At 41.9% G+C, this 27,873-nt stretch overlaps 1 protein-coding gene and 1 pseudogene across 16 annotated transcripts in view; one reads left to right on the top strand and one right to left on the bottom strand.

Moving 5' to 3' along the window:
• TRPM7 (transient receptor potential cation channel subfamily M member 7) overlaps positions 1-23,400 on the bottom strand; it is a 120,509-nt gene extending 97,109 nt beyond the window's left edge. For 5 of the 16 annotated variants that reach the window (XM_036442191.2, XM_036442201.2, XM_036442223.2 and 2 more), the window contains exon 1: positions 23,101-23,392. In XM_036442191.2, the coding sequence (XP_036298084.1) occupies positions 23,101-23,103 (3 nt within the window). In that variant the 5' untranslated portion in view covers positions 23,104-23,392. Of the gene's footprint in view, positions 1-23,100 lie in introns of all 16 variants that reach the window. The other 11 variants (XM_036442211.2, XM_036442230.2, XM_036442247.2 and 8 more) reach the window with 5 other exon arrangements.
• Positions 12,739-13,216, top strand: LOC118721383 (annotated as a pseudogene).
• Positions 23,401-27,873: the final 4,473 nt, after the last annotated feature.

The following is a 27,873-nucleotide window of genomic DNA, read 5'->3' as shown; positions in this document are numbered from 1 at the left end:
ACACAGGAATACAAAGCTCACCAAGGGGTTATTATTTGGCTCAACTGGAGATAAAGAATCATATCATACCACCTAGCCAGTGTGGCACACTTCTTGAGCACTCACCCATGAACCAGGAGGTTATGCATGGTTTGATTCCTGATCAGGGCACATGCCCAGGTTGCAGGCTCGATCCCTAGGAAAGGGTGTAGGAGGCAGCTGATGGATGATTCTCTCTCATCACTGATACTTCTCTCTCTTTTTCTCACTCTCTCCTATCTGAAATTAATAAAATAAATAAAAAATAAAAGAATCCCATAATACCATAGACCACACTTGCACCAGCATCTTAGAAAAACAGATCAGGGTCACAGGTTGCTAACAAAGGAATCCTAAGATCAACCATGCAGCTGAGAGCTCAAGTACAAGATGACAAGATACACATTGAGAAGATACAGGATTGCCTGACCTCATGCCCCTCAAAAGCCAATATTTCTCAATACAACCTCATAGACATAGCTTCCAAGGCCCCCACAAGGGATATGCCCAATTACAGGAGTCACCACATACACAGGAAAATTCAAAGCTATGACTTCCCTATTGCTAGATATTTAGTTTCACAACCCACATATAATTTACCCACATTATAAAAATGTTGCCTAAAAATATAGTTGAGTCCTGCCAGGTGGCTCAGCTGGTTGGAGCATCATCCCATACACCAAAAGATTGTGGGTTCGATCCCAACCAGAGCACATACTGGAGGCAACTGATCAGTATTTCTCCCTCTCAGCGATCTCTCTCCCTCCCCCCAACTCCCCTCTCCTCTCTTTTTTCTCTCCCTCTAAAATCAATATGAACATATTCTCAGGTAACGATTAAGAAATACAGCTAAGCCCTAGCTGGTTTGGCACAGTGGATAGAGCATTGCCGGCAGACCAAGGGATCCCAGTTTGGATTCCAGTCAAGGGATCTATTATCATTACCCAATTAAATGTGCTCTACTGCCGAAACCGGTTTGGCTCAGTGGTAGAGCGTCGGCTTGCAGACTGAAGGGTCCCGGGTTCGATTCCGGTCAAGGGCATGTACCTTGGTTGCGGGCACATCCCCGGTGGGGATTGTGCAAGAGGCAGCTGGTCCATGTTTCTCATCAACATTTCTAGCTCTCTCTCTCTCTCTCCCTTCCTCTCTGTAAAATATCAATAAAATGTATTTTTTTAAAAATGTGCTCTACTATCATTACCCAATTAAATGTGCCCTGGATTATAAATACTAGTACACATACATATAAATTCCTAAATTTATACTCCTCCTTTGGCCAGGCTGCATTATTGAATCTTACCAACAGATGGCACACTACAAACATAAATCTGAAAATTTCTAAACTTAAATGTTCTAGTAAAGTAAAAACGAATTATAATCACAAAATGTTAACACAAGAGAGAAAACTTAGTCAACTTAAGTGGCTAAAGAGATGCTGGTGTCAGATTAACCCAAGTTAGAATTCTAGCTCTGTTGTTCAGTATCTATGCAACCTTAAGCAAATTTCTGAAAGGTGTTCATCTGAAATTAGAATAGTACCTATCTACAAATATTGCTCTGAAGATTAAACAAAATAATCCATGCAAGGTGTTTTAGCACAGCACCTGGCAGCACATAGTTAAATTCCCAACAATGCCTCAAAATTTTATAAATTATAAATTCTTCCTGTCTACTAGGAATAGACACACATACGTTATAAATAACTCTCTAACCAAATCAATACCAGCACACCCTTCGTGCTTAAATGTTGATGGAAAAAACTGGGGAGGGGGATTAAAATTCTACTTCAAAGTAACATGTGGAAATAAATATATTTTTACAACTAAATACACTCTATGACTCTGTATTAACATTAGAAAAGTGCACCCACATATGAAGGTTCCATGGGACTACTAAACTTCCCACTAACAACCATAAATTCTGGACAACATAAAATTTTTTAAATGACTACTTAGCGGCACTGAAAGCAACCAAAAGAAGGCAGCAATTGGGTGGGTCCATATGTGAAAAAGGGAACAGCACAAAGTGAGTCTCCCATTTTTTTAAGTTTTTCTGCATGAAGACAGGACCCACTTACATCTACTGAGCAGCTAACACTCCAATAGAAATCTCAGTTTTACTGGCTTGAAGAACCAGAATACCAAACTCAAGATGACAGTAGCTGGAATATAGTGGGAAAAATAATCCTGCAAAATAGAGTCACTGAAAGGGAACCCTAAATGCTTCATATTAACTGCTCAAATCTCAGGCTGACCCATAAAGTACATATATATATATATATATATGAGGCAGACTCCAAGCAACCCAATTAAGAATAAAACAGGGAGATCGAAGATGGCTGCCGACAGGAAGACAGGCTGCAAGACAGTGTGCGAATGAGAGAATGAAAGGAGTGTGTGGACGTACAGGGAGTGTACAGTGAGGGACAGCTACCGTATTTTCCGGTGTATAAGACAACCCCCTAATTTTACAGTTAAAACATAGGTTTAGGCCTATATTCGCTGTATAAGATTACCCCCCCACTTTCAAGGCAACACCAGTTCTTTTTTTAATTAAATTTTTAATGAATGACATTTTTCAAACATACCGTAATATACCGTACATTGATATGATAAATGGAAGGTCTCTTCACAAATGGCAATGCCATGAACTTGACCGAAAAATAAGAAATCCAAAAGAGAACATTAACAATGATGGCATCATCTGGAAAGAAAATTAGATGAAGAACTTGCAAAAAACGCGTTTGTGACTGACTGGGATGATAAGAGGTTTTTCTAGGCAGAGGAGCATTGTGAGCTTAAAATCCTTCAAAATTCTCATCATGTTCTTCTTCTGACATCATAAGTTCAATGACCTCTTGTGGTACATTTGTAAGACAGTCATCATATGGATCAAATTCCAAATCAGATGGTGTGGCTTCAGCTTCCCCTTCATCTTGCCATAAGAAGTCATCCTCCATATCGCCCAAAGAATTTGATATGCCACACTTCTTGAAAGACCTGATTACTGTTTCTTCAGTAATATCATTCCAGGCTTTTATGACAAAGTTACACAAAACATCCAATTGTGGCGCACGCATGTTTCCTCCTTTTGTGAATAACTTTTCGCCGCTAACCATCCACTCATTCCACTCTTCTCTAATGCGATTTTTAAATGGCTTGTTTAGGCACAAATCCAGTGGCTGTACTAATGATGTCAATCCTCCAGGAATAACTGCCACATCTGTGTTTATTCTTGCCAGTCTGTTCTTTGTGCTGGTAGTTAAGTGAGCCCTGAACATATCCCACACCAGTAGGCTACGTTCTTGCCAAGTCCACCTGGTCGCCTACTCCATACATTATCAAGCCATATAGCTTTACCCCTTCTTCATCCATCCATCCTTTTTCATTCACTTGTACAAAATCTCCAACAGGAAACTTGATTTTCGGCATTGTTTTTCTTTTAAAAATAATCATTGGTCTTAGTTTGGCACCATCAGCAGTACATGCTAGTACCACTGTAAAACTGGACTTCTCATGTCCTGTTGTTTTAATTAACACTGTTTTTGCACCTTTTGGATTAACAGTTTTATTTCCAACCATATCAAAATTCATAGGAGTTTCATCCATATTTCCGATCTGACTTAATGCATAGCCATATTTCTTGTGCTGTTGTATTACATATTGATGGAAAAGACTTACTTTGCCGTCAAGATCTGCAGGTAATTTTTGTGCAATTTTGGTCTTTTGCCTCAGTACCAGATTGTGCCTTTCCAAGAACCTAGTACTCCAGGATACAGTGGCCTTAAATCCTTTGCTGTTATCTGGGTTAGATTTGGCCCACTGAAGTGCAAACATACGTATTTTGTTTCGTGTCACTACATAACCATTTTGACGATGTTCAAGAACCATGTCTGCTACATGCTTTTCGAGTTCTGGCCAATAAGGGGTGCCTCTTCTTAATGCACACTTACTCCTTGGCATACTCTTTAATGCATCTTCATTTGCTTTCCAGTCTCGGACCATCTTTTCTGTTACTCCATATTGTCTTGCCGCAGCACAGTTATTGTGTTCCTTGGCAAAGTTTACAACTTTCAGTTTGAAACTGGCTTCAAATTTCCTTCTTCTTGCTGGAGCCATGATGGGTTCTTTTCTACCAGCCATTTGTTGTACACCCACTAATCTTTTAGGCCGGGGTTATATAGTACTGTAGCTTCAGCTACACACAGAATGTTCTATTACGGTACTTTCTAACTCACTGTATGTGTCCTGATACAGCAGCTTTGGCTACACAGAATGTTCCTGTACTGCAACTGTATATACCACGGTGAGCCAATCACAACAAGCAAAGGTTCAAAGGTTATAATAGATAGCCTCTCTGACTCTGGCCAATCTGAGCAGGCTTTTTACTAGAACACAGTGTAGCTTCGGGGACAGAACATGTATAATTTGCATGCATAAAAAGCCTGCTTGGATTGGCTGAGCTAGAGGCGGTCCGAGCAGCCTTGCAATGATTGGTGCAGGATCGAGTTGGAAAATTCGTTTAGCGGCATATCCAGACGTTTTTCAGGATATACTAGGCATATAAAACCATCCCCGATTTTTGGTTGACTTTTTTCCGTTTCAAAAGTCGTCTTATACGCCGGAATATTACAAGGGACTGTTAGGGGACTGCCGGACTGGGCTCCCCTGACCAGGCAGCCTCTACTGCTGCTGCTGAAATCTCTCCCGGAACCGGTTCTGTTTCAGAGACCGCGGCATCTTGAAGGGGAGAGTGGCTGTGATCAGAAGCCTAACCTTACCTTCACCAGGAAGAACTGGATACCTGCCTGGACCCTACAACCACAACACCCCGGGACCAGCTGCGCAAATATGCGGACTTGGATGAGCTCTGCACCTTCTCATAGAAAGGTCAGATTTCGCCCAGAGAAAGGTGAGGTCTGCCATTCAGGCTGAAGGGAGAAAACGCACGCACCAGAATCTAAAGGTTCAGAGGAAGTCTGTGCCCCGCAAAATCCACCGACATTGGGGCCAGAATAATCTGCAAATGTGGAAGTGGGTCCACAGGGCTGCTGACAGAAGGGAAATCTAGAAATTAACTCATAGCTTGGCTGGGCACAAAAAGGGAGCCTTAAACTTTACCAGTAAACCAGCTTCGCTGTGCCAGAGGAATAAGATGTGCACAGAGACGTGAGCAGAGTCGAGCACAGTGTCAGGGCAAAAAAGTTGCGAGTTCACACACATACTCTGGCTCTAACTTTACAAATATTCATCTGAAATAAAAAAATTTTAAAAAATACCCCATATAGGCACAGCTATCCTGAGAAAGAAGAACAAAGTTGGAAGGATCATCAAGCTATATTACAAGCCACAGTTCTCAAAACTGCCTGGTACTGGCACAAGAACAGACATATAGACCAATGAAACAGAATAGAGCGCCCAGAAACTGACCCAAGCCATTATACTCAATATTTGACAAAGGCAGAGCACACAATGGAGTCAAAACAATCTCTTTAATGGTGCTGGGAAGTTTGGTCAGATACATGCAAAGAAATGAAACTAGATCACAACTTATACCATACACAAAAACAAACTCAAAATGGCTAAACGACTTGAACATAAGACTGGAAACCACTAAAATCCTACAAGACTCCAAAGGCAGCAAAATTGCAGACATATGTCGTAGCAATATCTTTTTAAAAATATATACATTTTATTGATATTTTACAGAGAGGAAGGGAGAGGGATAGAAAGTTATAAACATCAATGAGAGAGAAACATCGATCAGCTGCCTCTTGCATGCCTCCTACTGGGGATGTGCCCACAACCAAGGTACATGCCCTTGAACCAGAATCAAACCCGGACCTTTCAGTCCACAGGACGACACTCTATCCACTGAGCCAAACCAGTTAGTGCCATAGCAATATCTTTACAGACACAGATCCTAGGGCAAGAGAGCCTAAGGAGAAAATAAACAAATGGGACTACCTCAAAATAAAAAGTTCCTGCACAGCAAAAGAAACCATCAATAAAACAAGAAGAAAGCACACTGCATGGGAGAACATATTTGCCAGTGTTATCAGCGATAAGGGTTTAATCTCCAACATTTACAAGGAACTCATACAACTTCACAAAAGAAAGATAAACAATCCAATAAAAAAAAAGGGAGGGGGGGCAATAGATCTAAATAGACACTTTTCAGAAGGCCAAGAGACATGAAAACATGCTCAAAGTCACTAAACATCCAAGAGATGCAAATCAAAACAGGAATGCGATACCATCTCACACCTGTCAGAATGGCTATCAACAAATCAACAAATGAAAGTGCTGGAGAGGTTGTGGAGAAAAAGGAACCCTCCTTCACTGCTGTTGGGAATGCAGACTGGTGCAGCCACTGTGGAAAACAGTATGGTGTTTCCTCAAAAATTAAAAAATGGAACTGCCATTTGACCCAATAATCCCACTCCTAGGAATAGATCCTAAGAAAACAGAAGCCCCAATCAGAAAGAATATATGCACCCCTATGTTCATAGCAGCACAATTTACAATAGCTAAAATCTGGAAACAACTATCGGCAGATGAGTGGATTAGAGAACTATGGTATATCTACACAATGGAATAATATGCTGCTATAAAAAAGAAGGAATTCTTACCATTTGCATCAGCATGGATGGAACTGGAGAGCATTAATGCTAAGTGGAAATAAGCCAGTCAGTGAAAGGAAAGTACCATATGATCTCACTCATTTATGGATAATAAAGAACATTATAACCTGATGAACAAAAAGATACAGAGAAAGAGAAACATCAGACAGTCAATTATAGTGGGAAGGCTTGGGGGGGGGGGGGGGGTAAGAGATCAACCGAAGGACTTGTATGCATACACATAAACATAACCAATGGACACCAAGACACTGGTGGGGGAGGGGGGAGCGGAGTAGGGAAGGCTGGGGAAAGGTCAATTGGGGAGGGGGCATATGGCCAAAAAAGGGGGGACATATGGCCAAATTGAAGGGGGGGAAGACATATGGCCAAAACAGGGGGGACATATGGCCAAAACAGGCACCCCGGAGGTGCACACATTGCGCACAGAGAAGGCACAGTTGGCTGTGCCGCGGGATTGCCCTGGCGGGAAGCAGACGGGCTCCAGACTGCTCTGAACGCCACCTCCAACTCCACTTCCAACTGAACTGAACCCCAGTTCCGGGTTCACTGGGGGAGAGCCTAGACTGTTTGGTAGCAGGCGAAAATCGAGGGCACCTTTCTCTCAGAAAGGTGCTTGCAGCCAGTATTAAAGGACCCTGGGGAATACTGAGACTCAGGAGCCGCATAGGACAGGGCTGACGGAAGCCAAGGCTGTAGGCTCCACCCTGAAACCCAGCCTCATCGTGGAAGCTGCGAAAATGCCGAGACAACAAAATAGATCACAAACAAAAGAAATGGAGGACAAAAAGCGAATGGATATAGAGTTCAAATCTACGCTTATAAGGTTTTTAAAGAATTTCCTAGAAAAGGTCGATAAGGCCTATGAGGATATGAAAAGGGATCAACTAGATTAATAAGGAATCAACAAGAAATAATAAGGGATCAACAAGAAATAAAGAATACATTGTCTGAAATAAAAAATATTATACAGAGTAGTAAAAACAGAATGGATCACAAGAATCAAGTCAAAGATTTAGAATATAAAGAGCCAGAAGACACTCCTCCACAGAAGCAAGAAGGCAAGAGAATCCAGAAAATTGAAGATAATGTAAGAAACCTCTGGGACAACTTCAAGCAAACCGACATCAGAATTATGGGGGTCCCAGAAGATGAGAGAGAGCAAGATATCGAAAACATACTGAAAGAAATAGTGACAGAAAACTTCCCCCACCTGGTGAAAGAATTAGACTTACAAGTCCAGGAAGCACACAGAACTCCAAACAAAAGGAATCCAAAGAAGACCACACCAAGACAAATCATAATTAAAATTCCAAGAGCAAAAGACAAAGAGAGAATATTAAAAGCAGTAAGAGAAAAGCAGGTAGTTACCTATAAAGGAGCACCTATAAGATTATCAGCTGATTTCTCAACAGAAACCATGCAGGCCAGATGGGAATGGCAAGAAATATTCAAGGTGATGAATAGTAAGAACCTACAGCCAAAAATACTCTACCCAGCAAAGCTATCACTCAGAATCGAAGGCCAGATAAAGAGCTTCACTAATAAAAAAAAAAATAAGCTAAAGGAGTTCATCACCACCAAACCAGAATTATATGAATTGCTGAAGGGGGTTCTTTTGGAAGAGAAAGTAAATAAAGATAAAAACTATGAACAACAAATACATAACTATCAACAAGTGAATCTAAAAACCAAGGAAATTTAAAAAAAAATCTGATAAACAATATTAACTGTTGAATATAATAGAATCAGAGGTATGGAAGGGAAGTGAATTGATGATTCTTGGGGAAAAGGGGAGAGGAGGATGTGGGAAGAGACTGAACAAAAACTGTGCACCTATGGATGAAGACAATGGGGAGTGGGGAAAGGGCAGAGGGTGGGGTGGGAACCTGGTGGAGGAGAGCAATGGGGGGGGGGGGACATTTGTAATAATATGAATAATTAAGATTTATTAAAAAAATAAAAATTAAAAATATATTTTATTAATTTTTTTTCACAGAGAGGAAGAGAAGGCTAGAGAGTTAGAAACATTGATGAGAGAGAAACATCCATCAGCTGCCTCTTGCACACCCGCTACTGGGTATGTGCCCACAACCAAGGTACGTGCCCTTGACTGGAATCAAACCTAAGACCTTTCAGTCCACAGGCTGACACTCTATCCACTGAGCCAAACCAGTTTAGGCTAATTTTTAATTTAGAGGTCTAGTGCACGAATTCATTCATAGCCCCAGCACCAACCAGACTGGGCCAGCCCGGGGTGTGTGTGTGTGTGTGTGTGTGTGTGTGTGTGTGTCGCGGGAGGTCAGCCAACCTGCCCCCAATTGTTATGGGGGGGACCAATCGGGGGGCAGGGCCAGATGGGGGGAGAGAAGAGGGGGTGACGGTGTCAACTGGGCCGGTGCGCTTCATAGCAACCAGTTGTCCCGTTGTTCCAGTCACTTGCCTTTTATATATATAGACTGATTTCAGAGAAGCAAGAGAGACAGAAACATTAATGATGAGAGAGAACCACTGATCATCTGCCTCTTGCATGGCCCCTACTGGGTAGTAGGTACATGTATGTCTGCTATATTATGATCTATCAACTTTTAGAGATATCTGAAATCCATAACAAAAAATACAATTACCAAAGAACTCCAATTACATAAATTTATTTCAAAATGTTATGTACTTGCAAATAGTACAACTTAAATTCTTCACTTTTATTCCCATCTTTGTTAAAATATTTTCCCCAAAGCAACAGAATCTGTTAAATTAATTGAATCCATCACACATAGCTAATTCAATACAACTGTTGTTTTGAATCAATTAAAACCTAATACAACTGTTGAAGTTTTCAGATGATGCCACAAAAAAATTAATCTGAGAAAGAAATCTAAAGAAAATATTATTAGGACATTCTCTATTACAAAATTTGAGCATTCATATTGTGAGTAAAACATATCAACCTACTCTCTATCCCTTAGTGTAGGGGTGTCGAACTCAATCAGAGAAGGGGACAAAATCTAAAATCCAGCCAAAATTGCGGGCCGAATGGTTTACTGAACAGTCATAAACTGTCATTGTGATGGAAAAGCAGCGGAGTGCAGTGATGACAGCGCGGTGCGGGCCACACTGCAAGGCCTGGCAGGATGGATTTGGCCCGCGGGCCTTGTGTTTGACACATGTGCCTTAGTGTGATGATCAATCTTGTTGATACATTCATCATAGGTTTCTAAGGTTTTTATTGAAAAGTACCCATCACAGCCCTAGCCGGTTTATGGATAGAGCATCAGCAGGCAGACTGAAGGGTCCTGGGTTGGATTCCGGTCAAGGGCATCTACCTTGGTTGTAGGTTTGATCTCTGGCCCCAACACGGAGCACGTGCAAGAGACAATCAATCAATGTGTCTCTCTCACATCAACAATTCTCTCCCCAAATCCCTTCCACTCTCTCTAAAAAAAATCAATGGGAAAGTATCCTCAAGAGAGGATTAAAAAAAAAAAAAAAAAAAAAAAAAAAGGAGTACCCATCACAAAAATTTAGTTTCATTTAGTGACTTTTCCAATCTATAATACTAAAGATCTATTCAGACTAATGTCTCTGCACTTTGTCAAAATACAATGTATACAATTGATTTGTGAATAACCTATCCTAAGGTTATTACACATTTGGGAATAAATAAAATTCTTCTAGGTTTTACAGCATTTGAGGAAAGTACAATTTTTTAAAGGTAACACATTTTCCAGTGACCTTAATACCTATCATCTGAGATCTTACAAATATACATATACATGTCCCAGAATACCAAAGACCCTTCTCCCAATTCTGAAATTTGGCAAGTCAACACTTACACTACCACTTATTAGCCTTATGACCTTGGTTCTCTGTTCCTTATATAAATAACTAGCAGCCTGGTGCACAAAATTCATGCAGGTGGGGGAAGAGGGGAGTCCCCTCAGCCCAGACTGCACCCTCTCAAATCTGGGACCCATTGGGGATGTCCAACTGCTGGTTTAGGCCCGATCCCGGGGATTGGGCCTGGTTACCCAATGTATTAATAGCCCGCTGTAAAGTTGTTTGGTCATCCTTCACTAACGCCCCCTGTCCGCCTGGTTGCCCCACATAGCCTGCTGTTCAGTCATTTGGTCATCCCTCACTAACCCTTCTGCCAGCCTGGTCATAGGCAGCCATCTTTGTGCGGGCATGACAGTCAATTTGCATATTACTTCTTTATTATATAGGAGGATAAAGGGGAAAACAGTAAAGTAACTCACAGATTTCTTAAGAGTACTATATGCAATTGTCATATGTAAAGAATTTAGAGCAATGGCCACAACTAAATGCTAATGTTACCTAATATTATGAAAATTTGTCTAAAGCCTATTAAACTCTTCTTAGTCAAAAGTACATTCTGGGTAATGGGTAAGGTAAATTATACTCAAGACAAAGAAGATCACTGTGTCATACTAAAGTGTAATTTATAGTCCAATATTTCTAGACTGGTTAATGCTTCTCCAGTCTCTTCATAGCAACAATCTGTTTCTCAAGATAACTTTCCTTCTATCATTCCCATTCCCAATTATCAAAGGAAAGTAGGTAAGCAAGCTTATTAAATCTCACTTTGTATAAATTTTTCAATCAATGAACTCTGGGCTCAAGGTTGTTCTACTCCTGATAACATCTTAGCTCAAAATCTTTTCTTCTTTCCACAAGGAGCTGGGTTTCCAAAGGTTGAAGTCTGGCAGCTGGATTACGCTATTAACATGTTTTTATCAGGTCTAGTAATAATTAATGTCGTTTTTAAACATTTGTTTAAAATCTTGCTTGGCGTTGACTTGTATTGACATAACCTTCAAACACGTGGTATCTACAGAACGTGTGAAGTGCAATTAACAAGTTTGCTTGAAAAAGTTTGTGTTTGGTTTGGTTTTTGTTGCAAAACTAGGGCTAAGAAGATGGCGGATGAAGAGCATATTCGGCACTGCATGCTTTACGAGTTCCAATTAGGAAGAAAAGCAAGTGAGGCTGCAAAAAACATCTGTAGTGCTCTTGGTCAAGATGCAGTTAGCGCCAGAAAATGCCAGCGTTGGTTTGAGAAATTTCGCGAGGGAAATTTTTCGTTAGATGACAAGAGTGGTCGAGGCCGTGTGTCCAATTTTGATCAAGAAGCTCTTCAAGCTCTTTTGGTGCAAAATCCTCAAATTACCCAACAAGAGCTTGCAACAACTTTAAATTGTTCACAAAAAACAATTTCCAATCAATTGCGTGCACTTGGCAAAGTCCAAAAGTTTGGAAAATGGGTTCCTCATGAGTTGACCGACAACAACCGTAATCAAAGAGTCACAATTTGCAGTTCGCTCCTCTCTCGTCAAAACCGTTTGCCGTTTTTAGAGCAAATCGTTACCGGAGATGAAGAATGGGTGCTGTATGTTAATTTGAAAAGGCGGCCTCAATGGTTGGACAAAAATGAGGCTCCGCAGCCCACGCCAAAACCTGACTTGCGTGCAAAAAAAGTGATGTTGTGTGTTTGGTGGAATTTTAAAGGAATTCTTCATTATGAACTTTTACCAGCTAACCAAACCATTACAAGTGCAGTGTATAGTGCCCAATTGGAAAGGTTAGCCCAAGCTTTAAGAGAAAAAGAACCCGCGCTGATTAATCGGAAGGGCATAATTCTTCACCACGATAACGCATGACCGCATACTGCAAGAATCACTGCTGAAAAACTGCGCCAGTTGGAATGGGAAGTTCTCCCTCAACCTGCATATTCTCCTGATATTGCCCCTTCCGATTACCATTTGTTTCGTTCTTTGCAAAACTTTCTTCTTGGAAAAAAATTTAGTAATGAAGAATGCCTCAAAAATGCATTGACCGAATTTTTTGCATCAAAATCACAAGAATTTTACAACAGAGGGATTAAAATGCTTCCTGAGCGTTGGGTACAAGTAGTAGAAAACAACGGCAACTATATTGTTGATTAAATTTTGTTGTATTGTTGTATTGTTTAAATAAATTCCATTTAGCGGCAGCTCCTCTTGCGGGGTTGGCTGTTGGCGGCGTTGTGGTTCAGCTCGTGTGTGGCGGCGGCGGCTGCAGCGAAAGAGTTTGGCGCGATGTCTCACACCATTTTGCTGGTACAGCCTACCAAGGCAGAACTTATGCTGATTATGAATCAGTGAATGAGTGCATGGAAGGTGTTTGTAAAATGTATGAAGAACATCTGAAGAGAATGAATCCCAACAGCCCCTCTATCACATATGATATCAGCCAGTTGTTTGATTTTATTGATGATCTGGCGGACCTCAGCTGTCTTGTTTACCGAGCTGATACCCAGACATACCAGCCTTATAACAAAGATTGGATTAAAGAGAAGATCTACGTGCTCCTTCGTCGACAGGCCCAACAGGCCGGGAAATAGTTGTGTTGGCAGCATTTGGGGGTTGGGGGTGGGCTTGGAACACAGGTGTGTACAGCAATCTGTAGTGAAGTTTTGTATTATAGTAATCCTGTTTCCATTTTGGTACACTCTGGCCAGGATTGAATGTGTTAAATGATATGCGAGAATCTTGTTCAATCTGAACTCCCATCACACACCCTCTTTCTCTGTTTTTTTACTTAAACATTGTTATGATGATCTAGAAGGAAGTTTTTCTTTGTCAGTTAATGTTGACTCCAATCCTTCATATCTGTTTTATAACATTCACTGTACTAACCCTTCTTCAAGTTGGGGTGGGGGTAGTGACACAGTTTAATTATGTGCTAAGATAGTCTTAGTGAAAAACAAATAAATGTTCTTTAGTTAAAAAATAAATAAATAAATAAATAAATAAATAAATTCGATTTTAAAAAGTATTAGAAAATGACATTAATTATTACTAGACCTAATATGATGCAAAGCTGGGCAAATTGTGTTTCACAGACTTTAATTCTAGCATTGCTCCTCAGGTTAAGCAGAGGAAAAATTATCAGCAGCCTTCTATAGTCAGAGAGTTTAAAAGTGATGCTCACAAAGGAGTCTGACTTGGAAAAGATGCTTAGGTGAAGAGCCAAGTCTACCAACTTCAAAGAATTATTTACCTCCATATACAGAACTTGCTTCAACAAGGTTCTAAAACACTTCAATGGTCATGAAGCTAATCACTCATTCCCAAAAAACATCAGACCAATTCTCTATATTCAAGATGAACTGACCCAAAAGTCAACAAAATATTAAAAGTACAAACTGAGCCCTCACTTGTTTTGCTCAGTGGATAGAGCACTGACCTGTGGCCTGAAAGGTCCCAGGTTCGATTCCAGTCAATGGCATGTACCTTGATTGCAGGCACATCCCCAGTAGGAGGTGTAAAGGAGGCAGCTGATGTTTCTCTCTCATCAATGTTTCTAACTCTATCCCTCTCCCTTCCTCTCTGTAAAAAAGCAATAAAATATATATTTTTTTAAATTACTAATTTAATTCAAGTTAGAATCAGTCATTTTTTATAAGATAAACTAGAATATGTCTAATTCTCCAAGTCAAACATTTCACTCATATTCAACTAATCTAATTGCAACAGTGACACTCATAAGTTCTTTTATATAAATTCACATAAATGACTCAGTTCAAATCCCATAGACAGCCATAGATGCCCATATCCTAAACTAATTTTAACTTCTCTGAATTTTGCCTCCAGTTGCCAAACTTAAAACAGGCATTTAAAGAGAAGTCACTTAAACTAAAAAAATTGTAACACCCTGGCCAGTGTGGCTCAGTTGGAGCGTCATCCCATATACAAAAAAAAAAATAAAAAATAAAAAATGGCAGGTTTGATTCCTAGACAAGGCACATTCTGAGGTTGCAGGTTTGAACCCTGGTCAGGGCACATGTGGGAGAGTTTCTCTTCTCTCTCACATGGATGTTTCTCTTTCTCCCTTCTCCTCTCAAAAATCAATTTTAAAAAATTGTAACAAATATAGTTATATCAACAATCATCAATAGCTACTAAAACTATTATGTGAATGTATGATAGTGAACTTCACAACTGAAAGATCAGGTGGCTGACAACATGAACCTATTGGTCAAACTTACATCAAAGAAAGAAAAACAGCCGAGATCGGTTTGGCTCAATGGATAGAGCGTCGGCTTGGGGACTGAAGGGTCCTGAGTTCGATTCCAGTCAAGGGCATGTACCTTGGTTGCGGCATATCCCCAGTAGGGAGTGTGCAAGAGGTAGCTGATCGATGACTCTCTCTGATCAATGTTTCTAACTCTCTAACTCTCTCCTTTCCTCTCTGTACAAAATCAATAAAATATATTTAAAAAAAAAAAAAAGAAAAGAAAAGAAAAGAAAAAGAAAAGAAAAACAGCCCTAGCCAGTTTGGCTCAGTGGATAGAACATCGGCCTGTAAGCCAAAGGGTCCCCAGATTCCATTCTAGTCAAGGGCACATACCTCAGTTACAAATTCCTCCCTGGCCCAGGCCCTGGTCGGGTCTTGGGCAAAGGCAACCAATCGATGTGTTTCTCCTCAATGGAAAAATATCCTCGGCTGAGGATTAAAAAAGGGAAAATAACCAGACATGTGCCTCTAATGGATGCATTACAAAGTACACAGCACTACCTGTGAAGTATTCTTGCCAAAATATCAAACTAGAATCTGAGTCTTTAGAATTACCACTAGGTGATAGGAAATTCAGAAGAGAAAAGAACATGTTACATGGACGCAGTCAATAAAATTCAAACTGTGGGTTCTACAGGGCAAATGATCTAGATTTTGTTCATTAAATAAATGGTAAATGACAAGACAAAAAAAGAGGTATTTGTCAACAAATGTGTGGAATTCTTTAGATCCTGATTCAAAAAGCTTACTGAAAAAACATGAGACAGAGAAATATGCTGAATATTTAATTATATTAAAGAATTATTAATTTTTAGATGTGTTAATATTTCAGATGTGTTAAGAGTCCTTATCTTTTTAGTGACACATGCAATGAACTATTTATAGATGAAATATATCTAGGATTTGCTTTTGAATTAGAGTTGATTCCCTTATCTGCAGTTTTGCTTTCATTTCAGATATCCAAGGTCAATCGTGATAAAAAAAAATATTAAATAGAGAATTCAAAAAATAATTCATAAGTTTTAAATTGAATGCCATTCTCAATAGCATGCTGAAATTTCTCAGTGTTCTCCAGCCTTCCCGGGATGTGAATCATCCCTTTGTCCATATCTATACTGTATATGCCACCTGCCCGTTACTCAGTAGCCTTCTCGGTTATCAGACTGTGTGTGTGTGTGTGTGTGTGTGTGTGTGTGTGTGTGTGTGTGTGTGTGAAAGGGGGGGGGCGGAGACGAAGGGGGACCATATTCACATAAGTTTTATAACTATACTGTTATAATGTTCTATTGTATTATTGTTGTTAATCTCTTACTGTGCCTAATTTATAAATTAAACTTTATCATAGGAAAAAACATAGCATAGTGTTCATTACTATTCACAGTATTAGACATCAAGTGGGAGTCTTAAACATATGCCTGGAGAATAAGAGGGGATTACTGTATCCAGTTAAGGAGAAGTGGGAAGGATAATAGAAAAAACAAAATTCATGTTTCCAACTGTTGAAACTGATCATGGGTATATGGTGATTAACTTTACTATTTTATATTTGTATATTTGAAATCTCCTATATTAGAATGTTACAGAAAAAGAATATCATAGCACTAGATCAAAAATATCTATCATTAGCCGAAATCAGTTTGGCTCAGTGGATAGAGCGTCGGTCTGTGGACTGAAAGGTCCCAGGATCGATTCCGGTCAAGGGCATTTACCTCTGTTGCGGACACATCCCCAGTAGAGGATGTGCAGGAGGCAGCTGATCGATGTTTCTCTCTTGTCAATGTTTCTAACTCTCTATCCCTCTACCTTCCTTTCTGTAAAAATCAATTAAAAATATATATATAGAGAGAGAGAGAGAGAGAGGCTAAAATGCACATTTTAGCCCTAGCTCGTTTGGCTCAGTGGATAGAGCATCAGCCTGTGGACTGAGGGGTTCCAGGTTCGATTCTGGTCAAGAGCACATACTCAGGTTGCAGGCTCAATTCTCTAGTAAGGTGCATACAGAAGGCAGCCAATCAATGATTCTCTTTCATCATTGATGTTTCTGTCTCTCTCACTTTCTCCCTTCCTCTCTGAAATCAATAAGAATATATTTTTAAAAATAAATAGAATAATAAAATGCACATTTTAAAAATATATATTTTATTGATTTTTTTACAGAGAGGAAGGTAGAGGGATAGAGAGTTAGAAACATCGATGAGAGAGAATCATCCATCAGCTGCCTCTTGGACACCCCCCACTGGGGATGTGCCCGCAACCAAGGTACATGTCCTTGACTGGAATTGAACCTGGGACTTTCAGTCTGCAGGCCAATGCTCTATCCACTGAGCCAAACCAGGTAGGGCAAAAATGCACATTTTAAATATTGCCTTAGTTTTACATTTGCACATATTAAATTATGACTTCAACTATTACATGTTTTCATTTTCTGTCTGGTCATTATTGACACTTGCCAACACACACAGGCACACACATTACTCCACAAAAGTAACCAAATTCTGGAGAAACCAAGACGGCGGCATAGGGTAGACACCCGAATGCAGCCTACCACAACAAATTTGAATTTAGAACTGAAAAACAGGGGAGGCATTGCCCTGAAGCGCCAGACGGCTGGCTGAGAGGAGGCTCTGCCATCTGGGAAGGAGAGAGAAGGCACGCTGAACCTCAGGAACTGTGAAGGTACGGAGAACTGTGTGCGCAAAAAGGCGCTGGCTTAATCCCAGTGCGGAGAGGAAGGGCCGGACCGAGATTGCTGCTGGCTTACTCCCTGCACACAGAGAGGGCGGGCCGGGCTGAGTTTGCTACTGGCTTACTCCTGGCGTGGAGAGGGCGAACAGCTAACGCGGCTGGCTTTCTTGTCCGAGAGGAAAACAGAATCAGCCTATTGATCTGATAGACGGCCCCAGACAGGGAGAGGCCAGACTGTCAGGCAGTGGGCAGAGATCTCTTGAAGGTGTGTGAAGCCAGAGGCCATTACTGCGGGACTTGGGGAGGAGCCGAAGGGAAAACGAAGTTTGTCTGCACCAACCCGAGACTCCGCCCTACCTGTGGCTGAGCACACAAGCTCTCCCAGAGGCTGGCTTTCTCTAAGGAGGGACTTGCAGGAATCCAAAGCTTGTCACACCTTTACCAAAGAGGTGCGTGTGCGCACACACGCGCGCACACCTGCAACCAATCTTCCAAAACTCTCCATGAACAGGACTTTTCTAAGGCGAGACTGACAGGGAACCAAAGATTGTCTGCGCCACCCCAAGACCCCGCCCTATTCAAGCAGAGTACGGAAACCCTCCTAGCTGAGACACTGCTGATCCTCACAGCCAATTGGCTTGGAGATCAATGGTTCCCAGTGATACCAACAATAAGCAAGGCTTAACAACAAGACTGCACACGCAGCCCACAAAGGGCTACACCAAGACTGTCCACTGCAGGTAACTGGGAAGGCTGTGCTACTGGGCTCTACCAGAACACCTAGCACACAAAGCTATTCCATCAAATCAGGGAAACAACTAAAATGCAGACAAGAAGAAGGACACAAAGGAAGGAGATGGAGGAAAAGAAAAGATTGGACATTGAGTTCAAAACTACAGTTATAAGGTTATTCAACAATATCCTAAAAAAGGCCGATAAAATAAATGAGACCTATGAGGATATGAAAAGGGAACAACTAGAAATAATAAGGGATCAACAAGAAATGAAGAAAACATTGTCTGAAATAAAAAATATTATACAAAGTCCTAAAAACAGACTGGAAGATCGCAAGAATCAAGACAAACATTTAGAACACAAAGAGCCAGAGGACACTCCTCTGCAGAAGGGAGAAGATAACAGAATCCAGAAAGTTGAAGATAATGTAAGAAACCTCTGGGACAATTTCAAGCGAACCAACATCAGAATTATGGGGATTCCAGAAGAGAGAGAGCAAGATACCAAAAGAGTACTAGAAGAAATACTGACAGAAAACTTCCCCCACCTCGGGAAAGAAATAGACTTACAAGTCCAGGAAGCCCGCAGAACCCCAAACAAAAGGAATCCAAGGAGGACCACACCAAGACATATCATAATTAAAATTTCAAGAGCAAAAGACAAAGAGAGAATATTAAAAGCAGCAAGAGAAAAGCAGGTAGTGACCTATAAAGGAGCACCCATAAGATTGTCAGCTGATTTCTCAACAGAAACCATGCAGGCCAGACGGGAATGGCAAGAAATATTCAAGGTGATGAATAACAAGAACCTACAGCCAAAAATAATCTACCCAGCAAAGCTATCACTCAGAATCAAAGGACAGATAAAGAGCTTCACAAATAAAAAAAAGCTAAAAGAGTTCATCACCACCAACCAGAATTATATGAATTGCTGAAGGAGGTTATTTAGGAAGAGGAAGAAGATAAAGATAAAAATTATGATCAACAAATACGTAGCTATCAACAAGTGAATCTAAAAACCAAGGGAATTTAAAAATCTGATGAACAATATTAACTGGTGAATATAATAGAATCAGAGGTATGGAAGGGGAGTGGACTGACGATTCTCAGGGAAAAGGGGAGTAGGGGTGCGGGAAGAGACTGAACAAAAACTGTGCACCTATGGATGAGGACAATGGGGGATGGGGAAAGGACAGAGGGTGGGGTGGGAACCTGGTGAAGGGGAGCAATTGAGGGGGGGAAGAGGATCACATTTGTAATAATCTGAACAATAAAGATTAAAAAAAAAAAAAAGTAACCAAATTCTGAATATTCTAACTCCTAAACATTTCAACCTGTTTTGTGTTTTTTTTTTTTCTTCATTTCAAGCTCTCAATATTTTGGTCAGTTTTGCTATAGCCTATTTATGGGTCTCTCTCTTCAGTTTTAGCATGCCAATTCATCCTATGTATTGTTTTCTTAAGTGGCCCCCCAGTATCTTCAGAATAAAATCCAAACTCCTTTGCATTACATACATTGCCCTCAAAAATCTATCTGGTCCTTGCCTATTTTAATAGCACTCTCATCAGTACCCTATATCATCCCATATTCCACTCATTTTAAAATATGTACAGGCTTAGCTAATTCATTATACTTGCCTTACTACACTTAGCAAACACTGCTTTGATTGTTTATTTGTTTGACAAATTGAAGGTAAGACCCTTCACTAGCAAGACTGTAAGATGATTTTTGCATTTTTAGCAATCAAGTATTTTTAAATTAAAGTATGTAATGCTATCATCACACACTCAATAGACTACAGTACAGTATAAACATAACTTCTATATGCACTGGGAAACCAAAATATTTGTGTTACTTGCTGTATTGCAATACTATTACGGTGGTCTGGAACAGAACCCAAAATATCTCCAAAGTATGCCTGTACAGTACCTAGATAGTCGTTTCCAGAATAAACTAAGGATGCTCTTCTCTTCTAAGGCTCAGTTCCCTTAGAGCAGTGTTTCCCAAAGTGTGGTACGCGTACCCCCAGGGGTACAGGAAGAGTTTGGTGGGGATATGCACTGCACCGTGCTTAGCTGCGCCTAATTCTATGTTCTCATGAGTACGAAGGGTACTCGGCTTTACGAAAATTATAGAAGGGGTACACATATGTCAAGTTTGGGAAACAGTGCCTTAGAGTAAAGTCACCAATTTAATGCCCCTTCTAACTCTAGGTTAATTCCAACTCCTACTAACTCTAGAAGATTCATCTCTACTATCAGCATCTTTTCAAACCTACTGACCTCCCTTTTTCCCTTCCATGATTACCCTATACTTTCACAGAATCTATGCAATAGAATTCTTGTTTTGGGGGTATATTTATGATGACTATTAAGTATCACAGTGCCTGCAACATAGTAGACACTAAATGTTTGTTTTATGAAGTAATATATGCATCTTCCATTGATGACAAGTAGATCTTTTATAAATAACTAGAATGTAAGCTGTTTTAAAGTGAGGACTTGTCTAAAACATCTTTGCCATTCCAGGGCCTATCACAGTGCTTGGAATATATTAAAAACTAAGTGATTGCCAGATGAATTACACAAATATTTCCAGCAGACATAGTAGATAATTTGGCACATAATTTTAAGTTTGATCTTCTTCTAGTTTTAAACTTGTATTTACTGATAATTTGTTTTACATTGGTTTGTGTTTTTTTTAATGAATTTTTATCAATTTCAGAGAGGAAGGGAGAGGGGAAAGGGGAGAGAGAAACATCAGTGATGAAAATCATCCATCAGTTGCCTAATGCATCCATCCTCCCTTTCCGGGGATCGAGCCCAAACCCAGGCATATGCCCTAAGAATCGAATCATGACTTCCTAATTCATGCATAGGTGGACTCTCAACCACTGAACCACACCAGTCGGGCTGTTTTGTATTGGTTTGTTTTTGTTTTTGTTTTTGTTTGGGGGGGGGGGGTAGTTGACTGATTCATTTTACAGCTTTTTAAAAATGGAGAATATTTTTGTATGCTTTCTTTTAGTTCCAAAAAGAAACTAATTACCAGAGGAAATGCCTTACATAAGCGTTTACAATATGAATTACACAGTGTTGACCTAAAAGTTGAGGTGACTCAACATTTTATCATTATTGGAGATCCTCCTCAGTTTTAGGTTTCACTATAATTTAATTGAAATAAAGAAAATCATAACTCAATAGCAGTCAGGACTCAAACAATGTAAACAAAATCAGACCCAATTTTAAATTTTAAAGTTAAGAATTTATCCCTGTAGAATCAACAGGATTGCTAACAGCGTATACAACTAAATACTGAGTTCTTAGTGCCACGTACAGTGCTCAATGTATGTTTGGGGATCACATCTATTATTTTTAAGAACATTGGACATAAGCAAATAGGAACCGAAGAAACTCAGACCACACTTTAATGTTTGATGTTTGCAGGCTAGGTTTCCAAATATGTAGATAGCATGACATTATGAGGCTGGCTTTGTTAAGAACACCTGAGCTAAGTAAGACTAAGGAATTATAGACTTTTAGTAGAAAGTCACTAGAAACAAAGAGGTGTGGTTGCTTTAAACACACACACACACACACACACACACACACACACACATTAGGAAGCAACGACTTTGAAGAGGATGAATCATCTTATTTCCATTTTCTAATGTATCTAAAAAAAATCTTCAAAATACTGAATGGGTATGTTCAAGTATATGCTATTTACCATCTAAAACGAGAAACCTAAACACATCACTTAAGAGTCAGTATTAATGGTTTGCTTTTTTCCCCCTTAAACAAAAAGCACTTTGATTCAACTTTCCCCCCCAAAATAGGTTCCCTTAAAATCCATTTAAGAAAAAAAAAAAAAATTAGCGACGGTAAAGGAACTTAAAATACCCTTCTTTTTAAAACTAGGAAGAAGGTAAAATGGCGTTTTTATTGACTACGTTTCCAGAGAAGGTGGAAAATAGTGGAAGGTGCGCTTTTTACTCCAAGTATGGCACTTGAATTGGCTTCTACAGTAAACCTGCCGGGCTCCGGCAGAGAGTGTCGTTTGCCTGAAACCTATCAAGTTCAAGTGCTGACCAGAAATCCATACCTCCCTCTTGAAACCCCTGATCCAAATGACTTTCTGTAGAGGAATTTGATTCCTGACCTTAACAAAAAAAAAAAACCAAAAAAAAAAAACCTGCATTGCACCGCATCCCTCTCTCCATTCTGCACCTTCGGTTTAAAACGCGACCAAACCTTCTCTAAGGCACCGGATGCGGTAGTTCGACATAAATCCAGACAAACACATCGCCTCGGGACCTACAGGAGTGCCCCAACAGAGTCCTTAGCTCTTGCTCAAGAAAATCCCAAGCCAGAGCTACCGTCAGTATCGTCCAATCCCTCCCTGCTGGCTCCCAGAGGGAAATGTACCTGTGGAGTGCCCGCTGCGCAGCAAACAAGGCACAGCTCCAACCTCGTGTCCTCTCTCTCCCTTTTGTGTTCCTTCGCAGCCCTCCCTCCCTCCCCGGGCAGAACTTGAGCAGAGCGCTTGGCTCCCTTATCTGCCGGCTCCCGGCGCCAGGAGGACCGCACTCCCGGGAGATGCCGAGCTCGGAGGCTGAGCGCGGCGGCGCCAGGTCCCCCCCAGCGCGCGCCTCCCCGCCGCCGCGCGGGTTCCTCGCCGCCGGAGCTCCGGCTCCGCGATCCCGCGACGGGCTGTGGCACCAGGTTTGCGCCCGGCGTCCTGCCCCGCACCCCGGAGTGAACCGCACTCCCGAGCGGCCAGGGCAAGTCCGGAAGTCTCCAGGCAATTCGGGGGGTCCTTCACCCCAGCCAGCGCGGCTCCGCGCACCCCCGGACCCTGGCCGGGGAAATGCTCCCCGCTCCCTGCCCACAGCCCCCGAGGCCACGTCCCCGCCGCCGGGGACGGACTGCGAGGGAGCAGCAGTACCATTCTCCTCACGGGGCGGACTCCGGAAGGGCAGCAACTCCTCCTCCTCCTCCTCCGCGGCCTGTAGCCATCTATCGGGAAGCGTCTCCGGAGTCGGCAGCTGAGGCCGCCGGGCAGGGACAGCCCAGGGAAAGCTCAGCACGGACTCAGCTCGGGCGCTAGCAGCAGAAGCCGAGTCTTTCATAATTGTGCGACCAACTCCGCCGGGTGACCCGCCACAGGGACGCGCCCGCGCCCGCCTCCGCAGGCGACGGGGCCGCAGACGGACCACGTGAGAGGCGCGTCGTGTGCGTCGTCGCCGCCCGCCGCCCGGGTCACGTGAAGGGCGCGCGCTCCCTCCTTCCCGGCGGCCTCCCAGCGCACCGCGCGCGCACGCCGCTGGCCGCGGGTGTCTCAGCCCCTCCGCCCCCCGGGAGTCCCGAGACGGGTGGGGTGTTCTCCCCAGGTCGCCTCTGGATCCCGAGGCAGGAGCGGCAGGAACTTGTGGCTCTGCTCCGGGAATGACCCCGGAGGAAGCATTCGCTGGAGGTAAAGGTCCCAGGCCCCCCGGGATCCAGTCTGGAGTTGCCACGTGCTCTCATCTGCATTGACCTGGGCCTGGCCTCTGGCTAAGGAAGCTCTCCCGCGGCTTCTCTCAGCGCTTTGTGCCTCAGCGAGGACAGAGGCCTTCAATGGCACTCTCCTCGTCCAAAATGCAAAATCACCTTTACCCCCAGACTTGTTCTTCCAGTGGTTTCTGACAAAAATTATTCTCTCGTCTCTAACTTTGGATACCATCCTTTCCCTCCAAAGATACCGCCCACAGACACCCATGCCCCCCACACACCTTCACCAGAGACTGCGCGTGGTTCCCGGGTCCAATACATGCCTCTCTGTCTTTCCCTTTGTTATCACACCAGTCCAGGTTTGACTGTTGGTGATAGTTCACCAAATGATGCTTTTCACACATCACATTTCTGCTCCCAAAAAAAAACTTCCAGTTCCTCCACTTCAAGAGTCCCCCCCACCCCCCACACTCTGCTCTTGCCCCCTGAAGACTCGATTGGTTGAGCTGGCCCTGTGCACTGAAAGGTTACTGTTTGGATTCCCAGTCAGGGCACATGCCTGGGGTGGGGAATGGATCCCCCTGTAGGGGGCATAAGCAGCCAAAGGTTTTGCACTCCCATCAATGTTTCTCCCTCTCCCTGCCTCTCTCTAAAAAAATCAATGAATTAAAAAAAAAAAAAAAAAAAGTTCCTCTGCAACCTGACTCATAACTTTATTGGGGATATTTAGAAAGCATAGAAGCCATAAAATATGAACTAAGCCTTGAGGAAGAATTGGAAAGGTATGTAGAGAAGAAGGATGTTCCAGATAAGGAGAACACGTACACAAGGGCGGGGGAGGCATAACCCCATCATATCAACCTTTCTAAGTGTATTACTTGGTCTCCAGTAATAAACCCAAACTGCCTCTTCCCAAGGCATAATTTGAGAATGATCCTGTACTTAAAACCCTTTTTCTGTACTTAAAACCCTTCAGCATCTCCTGTTCTTTTTTTTTTTTTAAATGAGCCATCTTTTTTTTTTTAATATATTTTATTGATTTTTGTACAGTGTGGAAGGGAGAGAGATAGAGAGTCCGAAACATCAATGAGAGAGAGTCATCGATCAGCTGCCTCTTGCACACCCCCCACCGGGGATATGCCCACAACCAAGGTACATGCCCTTGACCAGAATTGAACCCGGGGCCCTTCAGTCCCCAAGCTGATGCTCTATCCATTGAGCCAAACCAGTCCCGGCCATCTCCTGTTCTTAAGACAAATCCAAATACTTAATATCTGACCCCATTTTATTTTTTTCAGTCTTATCTCTAGTCACTTCTCCTATTCTCCTTTCTACCCCCTTCAAATATCTATCTTGACTAAACTCAAAGGCACCTTCATTCAATAAATTTTTTGTCACAGAATTATTTATAACTAGAGGCCTGATGCACGAAATTCATGCAAGAGTAGCTATTCCTTCCCCTGGCTGCCAGCACCGGCTTCCCTCTGGCACCCAGAACCCAGGCCTCCCTCACAGCCCCAGTTGTCCAGAAAGATGTCCAATCTATTTAGCATATTTTTCTTTTATTATTATAGATAGCCAAGATATGGGAGCAACCTAGGTGCCCATAGATAGGTGAATGGATAAAAAAAAAAAAAGATGTGAGATAGCCTATTTAATAAAAGAGTAATACTGTATGCAAATTGAATGAACGGTGGGACTCCTGTGGCCCCTCACTCTGGCCTGCCCGTCCCCAAAGGCTCCCATTGGTGCAGGCCAACTAGACCCCACCAGTGCACGAATTTGTTCACAGAAACAGATCAAACTGATGGTTGCCAGAGGGAAGGGAAGGAAACTAGGATGGGTAAAAAAGGTAAAGGAGAATATAGTCAGTAATGTGAAAATTTTTCATGGTGACAGGTGAGTACTAGACTTAGTGAGTTGGTCACATTGTAAGGTATATAAATATTACTATATTGCATATCGGAAACTAATATATTTTATATCAACTATCTTGAATAACAATATTAAAAAAAACAAAAAAAAATTTATAAAACACTAAAAAGAAAATATCTTCTTCCACAAAAAAGTTATTTTGTTTTACTCTACCTCCAGGTACACCTCCTATCGAACCTGGGAACTTTCAGACCACAGACCGACACTCTACCACTGAGCCAAACCAGTTTCGGCTGGCCTAAGCTTTTAAGTGTCTGGTTCCCTGCTGCATGTGGAATGTAGGAAAAACTATGAGATGTCCTATAAAAAAAAGTAGAAATGCGAAGATGGTGATGTAGGTAAATGTAGTACTTGCATCCTCCTATAACCACATCACAATTACAACTAAAGCCGAAACCAGTTTGGCTCAGCAGTAGAGCAGCAGCTTGAAAGGATCCAGGGACATACAGGGAGGAATTAAATTGTCTGGCATCAGGTCAAGAACTTGGGGATAGTTATCTCCCAGACAAAAGTGTTCCCAGAGGTCATTGTTCCTGGATGAAATCTCCTCAGCTGCAGAGCTGACTGGCAGGTTCTATATCTGAGTCTCCATCAACTGGTGATTTCCTGACCTGGTGATTCCTTGAGACTTTACTCCACCCAATTTGCAGCCCCACCCAAGCTGCTTGCAGCAGCTTTTCCTTATGAATGGCCTATCTTGCCTTAGGCTTCAGATTTTCTTAAAATCTCTCAAACAAGTAGCAGTTGGATTCAGCATGCTCTATACCTCTTGATAAGCAGCCCCAGGCCTGCCCCGAGCAGCAGCCTGCCTGGGTTCACAGTTTGGCCTATCCTAGACACCTCCAAGCCCAACACAGAGGCAGCTGTCTGCAAATCACTCTGTAACTTGTGCTGGTTGGCCCCAGGCAGGGAACAAGCAGTGGCTGACTTTGCACCTCCTGGGAGACCCCAAAGCACCTGTAGGACAGCATCAGACCAAAAACATATAAACATGGTTTTGAATTCTGTATCAAAATGAATGCCAGATTACAATTCTACACATCCACAAGTAACACACTCGAGGAGCAGACTTGGTGAGCACCAAAGTCCCACTAAAGCAAGTCCTGTACCATAGGAGCTCTCCTGCACAGCAGTTCTTCCACCATGGTTGCAGCTAGTTTTTATAGCCAATTAGCCTGGAGGTCAATTCATCCCAGTGATGTCAACAACAAGAAAGGCTCAACTACAATAAGACAGTTCAGCACTAGACAGTTTGGCTCATGGATAGAGCATTGGCCTGTAGACCAAAGGATCCTGGGTTCAATTCTGGTCAAGAGCACGTACTTTGGTTGCAGGCTTCTTCCCGGCCCAGGGCTCATGTAGGAGGCAACCAATCGATGTGCACACATCAATGTTCCTCTCTGTCTTCCCATCTCTCTTCCATTCTTCCTAAAAAATCAATGGAAAAATATCCTCAAGTGAGGATTAACAAAACAAAGACAGGGCGCACAGCCCACACAGTGACAGACTTAGAGTGCTCAACTCAGGTGACTAAGGAGACTGAGCCACTGGGACCTCTAGGACATCTGCTACACAAGGCCACTTTGCCAATTCCAGGAGACATAGCAGCTCTAACTAATATAATACATAGAAACAAACCCAGGAAGCAGCCAAAATGTGGAGACAAAGAAACATGTCATAAATGAAAAAATGGAAGAAAGCAAACTACTGGATACAGAGTTCAAAACCATGGTTATAAGGTTCCTCAAGAATCTTCATGAGATTTCAAGGATCTTAGTGAGAATGTAAAAGACATGAAAAAAAGACCTGTCAGAAATTAAGCATACATTAAGTGAAATAAAGAATAATTTACAGTGATTCAATAGTAAAGTAGAAGATTCTGAGAATCAAATCAACAATTTGGAATATGAGGAAGTAAAAAACACCCAAGCAGAGGGACAAAACAGAAAAAAAATAATACAAAAATATGAAGATAGTATAAGGAGCATCTGGGACAACTTCAAGTGTACCAACATTCGCATTATTGGTGTAGCAGAAGGAGAAGAGAGCCCTAACCAATTTGGCTCAGTGGATAGAGTGTCGGCCTGCGGACTGAAAGGTCCCAGGTTCGATTATGGTCAGGGGCATGTACCTTGGTTTCAGGCACATCCCCAGTGGGAGGTGTGCAGGAGGTGGCTAATTGATGTTGCTCTCTCATCGATGTTTCTAACTCTATCCCTCTCCCTTCCTCTCTGTAAAAAATCAATAAAATACATATTTTTTTAAAAAGGAGAAGAGAGAAAGCAAGGTATTG

This window comes from Pipistrellus kuhlii, unplaced genomic scaffold (genome assembly GCF_014108245.1).
Source record: "Pipistrellus kuhlii isolate mPipKuh1 unplaced genomic scaffold, mPipKuh1.p scaffold_m20_p_1, whole genome shotgun sequence".
Classification (NCBI taxonomy): Eukaryota; Metazoa; Chordata; class Mammalia; order Chiroptera; family Vespertilionidae; genus Pipistrellus; species Pipistrellus kuhlii.
Note: the sequence above shows the minus strand (reverse complement) of the source record. Positions and strands in the feature narration are given on the sequence as shown.